Here is a 9,835-nt window from a genome sequence, read left to right as displayed (position 1 = left end):
ACGTTCACATAGTTTCTAAAGTGTGGGTTAGGGTTCCACTTGACCATGCCACAGGGTTCTCACCACAGCAGCCAGAGACAAACCATCTGGGTTTAAATTTACTTTATTAATCCAAACAGAAACACACAGACTAACTCAAAATGAGGCAGCACTTCTTGCTGGCAACTCAGCTGTTCAGCTCAGTCTCTGTGTGACTGTTCATGAGTGTCTCTCCACGCGTATCACATTTTATTTGTCTCATATTCACAAATCCCAGTTTGTCTCACTGATCTTAATAAGGGGCAACTTCCTATGATCTTAACTCAGCAAAAGTAAAATAAAAACTTTATTAACAGTAAATGAATCTCAGAGTCCCATGTGAGGATCCTCTCCCAGGACACAAGTACAACAGAAGCGGATGGAACTGAACACATCAACACAACAACAGGATTCACTACATGAGAAGAACCAGTTTGTGACTTCATGTTTAAAGTTTTTATACATAAAGTCTGATGGAGAAGATGGAGCAGACACATGAACTCTGGAGTTCCTGTCAGTGATGGTAGAAGATGGGAGGACCTAACCCGACATGTTGAGAACAAATGGACTCAATTATCTGAGTGAATATAAAGATGATCAATGAGGAGCAACGATGTTACTGTGATACTGTAACTACAGGAAGTACTGATGTGTCTGTGTGTATATGTGTGTATTTGTGGGTCTCCACCAGATCTGTAGCTATTAAATGCTCCGTTACGGTCTGCAGATGTGTGTAAGTGGTTACAGGAGTTTATAGATGTTAACAACTTCAGATTCAGCTGATAAATCCACAAACTCCTGTCAAACTCCTTGTCACGGTCCTCAGTCACTGAGGATGGTGACAATGGCCTCCTCCTGGCGTGTGCTGATTGTTGTGGCGGTGGATTGGAAGCAGACGTCGCTGTCGGACTCATCTGACCCGGTTTGGTACTGGTAGGTCATGTCTGCTTCACTGACAGAGGTAAGGGCGGGAAAAAACACAATCAAAGCATTGCATGACATTTGTTATGGTTTTCCTTATATTTATGATTTTACTGTTTTTATTTACACTTTTGTACCAAGACACACAACTTCGGTCAATAATGAATCAGTGATCAGATCAATAGAAAAAGTTTTACCTGAGCTCAGAGTCAGAGTTATCTTTGTGTCCTCCGTCGTCCTTCGCTCTGTCTCCACCCTCTGAACGCTCAGTCCGTCCTCGTCGTGTTGCTGCTGCGACCCTCCTCGTCATCCCTGTGTCCTGACGTGAGTTCAGAGCGGCCGAACACTGAGGCCGCTGTTCGTCATCACTGGAGTCCCTGAGAAAATAGATTGATCTCAGTCTTACTCAGCTTTTAACCCAACACTGAATCAGCAATATCCAAGTATGACTCAGTATTATATAAGAATGAGTCAGCAATACTAAAACATGACCAGGGAAATTCACACATCAGTCTATTTTTTTGATGTATGATCAGCAAAATGTACCCAGACTGAGCAACACTGATTGATGACCAATATTTCACCCTGAGTTAGCTATTAGCAATATTTTAAGTATGATTCATCAATGACAAAATATGAGCATCATTTTAGCCTGAAGTCACTAAATCAAAGTGTGAGTTAGCAGTTTTGAAACCAAGTCAGCAGTTTTTGTTTGTGGCTATATATCAAGATGATGAAATAACACAACATTCATACATTAACACGATATGAGCCCTCGTGATAGATGTGGGCACTCACAGCTCCTCCTCACTGTCGTCCTGGAAGGTCAGAGGTCGCATGCAGACAACACACATGTTTCTTAAACTGTGAAAACATGGCCGACAGTAGACGCCTGCAAAAACAACACAGCAGCTCATAAATACTCAGCAGAGCTGGAACGACTTGTCCCATTAAAGGTTTGATAAAATATGACACAGAGCAAAAGATTGATCATTTTCTACCTGTAAAGAGTTTTATACAAAATAATGAAGAAATTACTTTAAACTCAATCAACAAAAACATAAATGTGAGACTCGGTGTACCCCCGATATCGAACTATTGTCTGTACCCCTAAAACCCTGCCAAGGGAATTTCCCCAATTATCTGTCACACTTGTGTACATTCACCCAAAGGCTGACGTGGATTTTTTTTACCTGCTTTCTTTTGGACCCTACTTTATTTTGCATTTTGTTCTTTAGTAGTGTTATTTTTGCCTTATTAAAGGCAGTCTTTCCATATTTGACTGAATCCTGCATTAGAGTCCTGCTTTTTTCCAATTCCTGACAGAACCACATTAAAAATAATTATTTAGCGGAAGTTATATTTCCTCAGATTCTGTTCTGACTCAGTTCCTCCACAAACACACCACCAGGAGAAATTTCTCTTTTCTGTTCCATTGTTAACTCTTCAATTTTTTCTAAAAAGCCAACATATTATGTGTTTTTACATCTAAATCTCTGTCTTTTCTTTTAGAATATTTGGATCTACTTGTGTTGCGTTCATGTTATTGTCTCACCTGTACAATGTGCAAAGTGACAGGCCACCATATTGTTGTCCTCTGACTTCACCCCCTCACCACAGGCCAGACATGTGAAGGGTGACGACAGACCCAAAAGGTGAGCTCCCCCAGGTAACCTGACACACACACACACACACAATTCTTTGAGACATCACATGATAGAAATGTTTTGGTTGGATCTGTATGTGCAAATACAGATGGACGACATGACAGCTACCAAAACTAGAGTAGAATCATCTCTGTCGCCTCCTGGTGGTTGGCTGCAGTATAGTGTCTTAACCAATACAGTTTCCATGAAGTTACACTTACTAACAATAAGTCTGTCACTCAGCAGCAGTGACTCTGACTTCACAACATGATATCATATATTATAATATTCAGTTAATAAATTTAATTGAATCTTTGTGTTGCTCCTGATGTATGTAACTTCAGTCTGGTTGTGTACATTTTTGTACCTGAGCAGGAAGGTTCGTAGTCGACTCTCTCTTCCACCTTCACCTCCTCCTTCCTCCTCTGCCAGGTTTCCAACTGCAGACTTCCTAAGAGCTTCCCCCTCCGCCCTCCTCTGACTAAAGATCTGCTGACGGAGGAACTGTGCCCTCTCCTGATGAACACGTAAAGTACAACAAAAACAATTACACAACTCATTAGAATCATGTTTCCTTCCTCCTCCAACAATCAGCAGAGGTTTTTATTTGCAGACTCTGAGCAACACCGCTGCTGAGGAGACTCTGAGCAAGGCACTGCTCAGCACATTTCCTCTGAATGAATTAGTGCTGGGTTAGTGTTTCAGTGATTTGAAGACAAACAGTTTTTACATGTGTTATTTTTTCTGCAGTCGATATAATGAAGTGTGTGTGTGTGTGTGTGTGTGTGCGTGTGTGCGTGTGTGTACCTGCTCTCTCCCTGGATGATATGAAGCACAGATGAGTCGTCGGCAGCGTTGGACAAAGCCTCCAATCAGAGAGACGAGTAGAGTCAGGCCCAGCAGGAACCCTGCAACACAGACCAGAACCAGTGAGACCAGTGAAACAAGCCGAGACGTCAGAACGTCTGCTGCTGGTCACAGTGAGCAGCTGCAGGTTCGATACTTTGCTCAAAGGCTCCTGAGCAGACCACAGATTCAGTGATTATCAGTGTGTGTGTTGTATTTATATCTCTATAGGTTATGTATACAGTGTGTTTTGATCTGTTATTGATAAATCTCTTATTTAATGGTTCAAAACTTGTTTTGTTTAATGACTTCTAAATTAAATTCTTTCAAACCTTTTTTTGCAATTTGATTTTTTACATATGGTGATTTTCTGATGAGATAGATTAAGTTATATTTAAATGTTGTTAAAATTTTTGTAAATAATACTAATAGTAATAATAATAATACATTTATTTATACAGCACCTTTCATACATAAAATGCAGCTCAAAGTGCTTTAGAATAAAATCAAAGACATGAAAGAAGATATTAATTAGAACATGTTAGCTATAAAACAAAGACTTAAAAAAAAACGTAAGAATAAAAATAAAACTGATAAAATTAATTAAAAGCGAGATTGTAGATCTGATGTGTGATGGGAGTTCGTTCCAAACCTTTTATAGTTTGTGTGGAGGTGAACATCTGAGCTGCCTCAGGAGACCCACAACACTCAGGAACTGAGTCACACAGACACTGGCAGACTCACAAAGAGCCCAGGAAGGACTGAGCTGCAACTTTAAGTTTATGTATGTTTGTTGAAGTGTGTGTCTGGATTAATAAAATATGCTCAAAACCGAATGGTTCGTCTCTGGCTGCTGTGGTGAGAGCCGTGTGGCCTGGTTGACTGCCACAGTTTGTTTTGGGGATTTTTATCAAGACAGCAGTAGAAGACTGGAAGGAACGGTTTGGAACATATTCCAATAAACAGTCAGAGATCTACGAGGGTGCTGTTACATTAAGAGACTTGAAAATAAGTAAAATAATTTCAAAATAAATCCTCAGTGATTCTGAAAGCCAGGGTAAATCCTGAATATAGTGCATTACAGTAGTCCAGGCGAGAAAGTATGAAAGCATAAGTCACCTTTTTGGTATCTTCCAGAGTGAGGTACGGTCTTACTCTTGTACGAATTCCTAAATGATAAAAGGCAATCTTTGTGATGTTGTTTATGTGTGAATTAAGTCTTCTGAGTCAAGTGTAACGCCCAGGTTCTATGTTCTTCACTTTTGATTAGTTGTGATGTGCCATATGCACACCACTTTCTAAATATAACACGTTGAAACAGTATTTGTCTTCGGTCCGACTTCACCATCCGTTTCTCCTATCTGTCAATCAAAAATACAAACGCTCTTGTTCTTGACCTGATGTGATTCAGAGCTTTTGATTTTGATGTTGATTTGTGTTTCAGGAAATTCCTGTAGTCTGTACTGATGTCACTTTCTTACCCAGAGTGAAACAAGTGTTGTAGTTTGGCTCTGACGGCTCCACTAGACACTTTCTGCTGATCACAGTGACGTTTCCTCCTTGCAGGACGTTGAACGAAGCCACCAAGTCTCTGAAGATGTCTGAGGCGAACCCTGACCCGTTCACCTGCACCGTCACGCTGACTGGGGCTGAGGGGACGGCACAGTAGCCATGGTTACCATCTATTTGACCAACATCAGTAATATACTTATATGACATTGCTTTTTTATCTTACCTCGGGCCACCACATCCCCCGTCAGCTGGTGGCCTACCTGATCCAGGATCCAGAACACCAGAAAGTCCAGCGCCACCAGCAGGCTCCCCACTAGGAGGTACTTGATGACTGAGACCACGCCCACCAACACCACCCGCCACTCTCGGCTCGACAGGTGCCACGACACTGGACAGAGGGGTTGAAAAGGTCACTTCCTTTCACATCAGTATTTAGGTCCTAGTTTACGCACACAAAACACACACACACATGCAGGGGCACTGACGTGGTGAGATGTAGGTCTTGGCCTCTCTGCGTGTGATTGGCAGGACTGACACTCCGCCCCCTGAAGTCACCTGTTGGTCAAACTCCTCAAACTGAGAACTGATGTAGATGTTGTCAAAGTTGAGCTCGCGGAGATATCTACGTCTGTACTGCACTGCCCTGCACACACACAAACACACACACACACACACACACAGAGAAGTGTTCAGTAATTAAAGTGCCGCGCCCACTATCGATACTGTGCACCTGATAAAAAGCCGACTGACCTCAGGAACGAGAGGGCGAGCAGGAAGAGGCCACCGTATTTTAATGGCCCGCCGAGTTTCTGAAACACCTGCAGGTCCGAGGAAACCTCATCCATGATCTCCTGAGACACCTGCTGCAGAGACTTACTGCTGTTGGTGTCCAGGTCAAAGGTCACAGAGGCCGAGATGTTGAATTCAAACTCCTTCTTCATTTTCTCAAATGCTGCAACTATGGCTGGAGGGAGACGGAGGCAGAGTTACATCAGACATACAGGCAGACAGACAGACAGACAGACAGACAGTTACAGACAGACAGTAACAGACAGGCCGGCAGGCAGGCAGGCAGACAGACAGTTACAGACAGACAGACAGACAGTTACAGACAGACAGACAGTTACAGAAAGACAGTTACAGACAGACAGACAGTTACAGACAGACAGTTACAGACAGACAGACAGACAGTTACAAACTGACAGACAGTTACAGACAGACAGTTACAGACAGACAGGCAGACAGACAGACTGTTCTAATGTGTTCTGACAGAACCGCTGGTTGACCGAGGACTCCACCTTCCAGGAAACAAACTTCGTTTTTCATTTCTATGTTAATATAAATAGTTAAAAGTATTGATCCTATTAAAATGTTTACTATGTGAAATATTTGTTGCTACACTTTTTTTTTATTTCCAGGACTTGAACCGACCAACAGACGGAGAATATAAAGAACTTCCTGTAAAACGAGGTCAGTTCATCAATAATGATTTAAGTTGTACTTGAGTAAAATAGATAGGATTTTTTTTTAAATATCATTTTAATAACTTACCAATTATTATTTCTTTATTTCTGAATTTAAATTTCAGTTGTATTTTAACTACTTTTAACCCTTACCCTTTTTTTTATTTATTTCTATTTTATTTTATTTAGTTTTATTTTATTTTATTTTAAATGAGCCAGCTCATACCCTTCTTTTAAGCAGCCTTGGTGTTGGTGGACCGCTCCAGCTTATTATCTAGTTTCACACCCAGGTACTTGTACGATTGGGACAATCTCCACACATGCCACTCTGGTAGGATCGTCAGTAAAATGAGTAAAGTAAAAAAAACAAAAACAAATGTTTTCTAAAAGGGATGAACTCACGAGCTGCAAGACGTCTTTTCAGATGGGTGGCGATGTACGAGGGGATGATGCAGAATAACTCGCCGGCTGAAAGAGAGAACAATGAGTCGTAGATGTGAGTGATCAATCGAAACATCAAGCTTGTGCAAGCAATGGGTTAGGGTTAGGGTTAGCCGATGGTCTACGGTAGCCCTGAGGGTCAAATACGTCTTGTTTGTGATTGGACAGAAGTCAATTCAGACATAGGCAGGCTCTCAACTCTCGACTGCAGTGATTGGTTGGTGGTTCTTTAAACCAGAGTTGTGATCATGTGAAATATGTTTGTCAGATTGAAATGATGAAGTCAACAGAAATAAAAAAAAGTCCTTTTCTACAGTGAATGTGTTGAGAGGAAGGTGCTCATTTGAAGTCAGGACGAGGTGATGGTGTCGGTGAACACACCACGGGCGATGTTGCAGAGCGGCATGAAGCCCTTCACGATGTCACACAGGGCTCTGAACTCCCCCAGCCGCTGGGAGCAATCGAGCCGAGCCTCAGTGAACACTGCCCGGCACTTCCTGTACGGAGCGCCCAGCTTGGAGTTACAGATGTCCCCGATGTCCGTCAGGAAATGGAGGACAGTCCTCAGAGTGCGAGCTGTAGGTAAAAGGTCAGATGTGAGCGAACACAGGAACAGTCCAGAATCCTGCTTCTTTTTTTTTTATTCCTTTCATATTTCGTATTTTCTAATTTGTATTATTTTATCTGGAGAGGACAGAGAGCGTAAGCTGTGAAGGGGGATAGACGTGTACCCTATGCAGATCTGTATGGCGTAGTGTCACGTGCACAAAAATGTAATCACACCTAGAGGTGACGCAGACCACAAAAGCTGCGCAACTCACACACACCAACGCACAACTATGAATACTGTGTATGAATACAATATATGAATACTCGGCCCCGTAAATAGGCTACGTGCGTAGCTACGATGTAGCTTTGATGCAGGAGCATTAATCAGCCTTAAATTCAGTTACTGCTGGTTCAACATCACTTATTATTAATTATTATTATTATAATTATTATTATTATGATATCTACTCTAGACTCACGGTGACTTGCTTCAAATGTTAAGAGAAGACGGTTGTTTTGCTCTTTAATATTTATCAGATTTCAGGGTTTTTCAGCAGCTTTTTCTCAAACTTCATTTCCCATCAACCCACAGACGAGAACAGAGTTAACATCAGGGATCCACAGAAGAGATGAGCTGGGCATGTGCAGTGAGTTCATGTGTAGTAATAGTGGGACAGTTGACTTGTCAACACTTAATGAACGTGTGTTTGATGAATGTGTTGAGTCACCCACCAATGTGTTGGACGCCGTCAGTCAGAGCATGGATGAAGCTGGTGACTCTTTCTGTGACCAAATATGCGTTGGTGCTGATTTCTCTGATTTTGTCCAACGCAGCTGCAGACACACACACACACACACACAGACACACACACACACACACACACACACACACACACACAAACACACACACATTAGTGTGTAATTTGTAATTGTAGCAGGTTGTTCAACAGGAGACTGTGGGCAGGTCTTACAGGCTAGGGGCTTGGTGGCTCTCTGCATCAGTTCTTGCGTCTGATTGGCTGCCAGCTCGGCTCCACAGATCAGACTGGAAGCAGCTCGCTCTGTGTTTTCAAAAATGTTGGCGATCGGACCAGACAACAGCACAGACACAAACAGGAAGAGGAGGAAGTGCCTGCCACGAGCTGAAACACAGAGGAGGACTATCTGAGCCATAGACGATGTGGATCTGGATGTGGACCAGGTCTCTGGTCTCTGGATCGGTTGTTGATTAAACAAGACATATCTGAACATGATCCAGAGACAACTTGGTCAACACAGCCTCTCTGAAGTGAGAACATGATTTCATAATTGGCAGAGTGAAGTAAAACAAGTCCACAAGCACTGGAGCCAACATTTCCTGTAATGCACCTGGACAGTGTGTTTCATTAAAGACACAGACATGTGAGGTAACGCTGATGACGTTCAGAAGCCACTTACTGACCTGAGCAGAGTGAAGGCAGCATCACCATGACGTTGGCCCGGACTCCAGCTGACAGACCCATACCGAACGCTGCTGTGAACGCAACTGCCACCATGGTGTAGACACAGAACCACAGAGGCTGCTTCTGCAGAAACAGAGCTGTGACTCCGAACACTAACCCCAAAACCAGCCCACACACGAACCCTGAAAGACTCCACTCCCCCTCAAGCAGGTGACCTTTAACCTTCCCCCAGCTGCAGAGGCGGGACCGTCCTGCTAACCTGTGGAGGGAACGATGAACAATAACCTGAGACCTCCAGAGGAGTTGAATTACATCACTAGTTTGATTTGAGGAGTCAGTGTCTTGTTTAAACTCTGAACACATGTTGTGAAGAGCTCCGTGTTATAAACACATGATGACTTTAAAGCAGAATGAACAGTTACCTGCTCAGGACTCCTCTGACAGTGTGCATGACTCCACCTCCTGCCACATGGACTGTGATGTCAGTTTTCATCAGGCGTCGTTTCCTCTCTTCATTCTCCATCTTTTATCCTGTAGCCAGGAGACCAAAAACATGATGTCACAATTTTAAACATGATGTCACAAACTTCCAGAAAGTCCAACTGACAACTGACAAGCCCTAACCAATCATCATCATCATCATCATCATCATCATCATCACCTTCATCACCTTCTTTGTCTGTGGTTTGAAGTTGTTGACAATGACTCAGACGAACCAGCTTCAGATTTAAGTTAGCAGTTTTTATTGGGGTCAGCTCCACCTCTGAAAGAGAAATGTTATATAACTTGTTTTAAAGGGGACATATTCTGCCCATTTACCACAGTGGATATGGTTCCTTGGGGTCTTAATGAAATGTCTGTAACATATTTTGGTCAAAATACCACAAGGATCATTTAAAACAGCCCTCCTCAGATTGACCTGTTTTGAGTGCCCCCCCACCCCCCCTCTTAAATAAAAATACCAATTCCCACTTGTTTCTTTATCTGACCAAAGAAC

At 42.6% G+C, this 9,835-nt stretch overlaps 1 protein-coding gene across 1 annotated transcript; it reads right to left on the bottom strand.

Annotated features, from left to right (window-relative positions):
• Positions 1-630: 630 nt before the first annotated feature.
• On the bottom strand, positions 631-9,331 carry dcst2 (DC-STAMP domain containing 2). Its single transcript, XM_053428157.1, has 15 exons — positions 9,261-9,331; positions 8,838-9,097; positions 8,368-8,538; positions 8,129-8,230; positions 7,229-7,423; positions 6,809-6,874; positions 5,694-5,907; positions 5,429-5,586; positions 5,167-5,331; positions 4,913-5,080; positions 3,393-3,493; positions 2,953-3,101; positions 2,495-2,613; positions 1,738-1,831; positions 631-970 (listed from the first exon to the last, which is right to left on the bottom strand). Exons 1-15 carry the CDS (start codon positions 9,329-9,331, stop codon positions 841-843), a joined length of 2,163 nt encoding a protein of 720 aa, XP_053284132.1. The 3' UTR covers positions 631-840.
• Positions 9,332-9,835: the final 504 nt, after the last annotated feature.

The sequence above is a fragment of the Pleuronectes platessa genome, chromosome 8 (genome assembly GCF_947347685.1).
Source record: "Pleuronectes platessa chromosome 8, fPlePla1.1, whole genome shotgun sequence".
Lineage (NCBI taxonomy): Eukaryota > Metazoa > Chordata > Actinopteri > Pleuronectiformes > Pleuronectidae > Pleuronectes > Pleuronectes platessa.
This window is presented reverse-complemented; position numbering and strand designations above follow the sequence as displayed.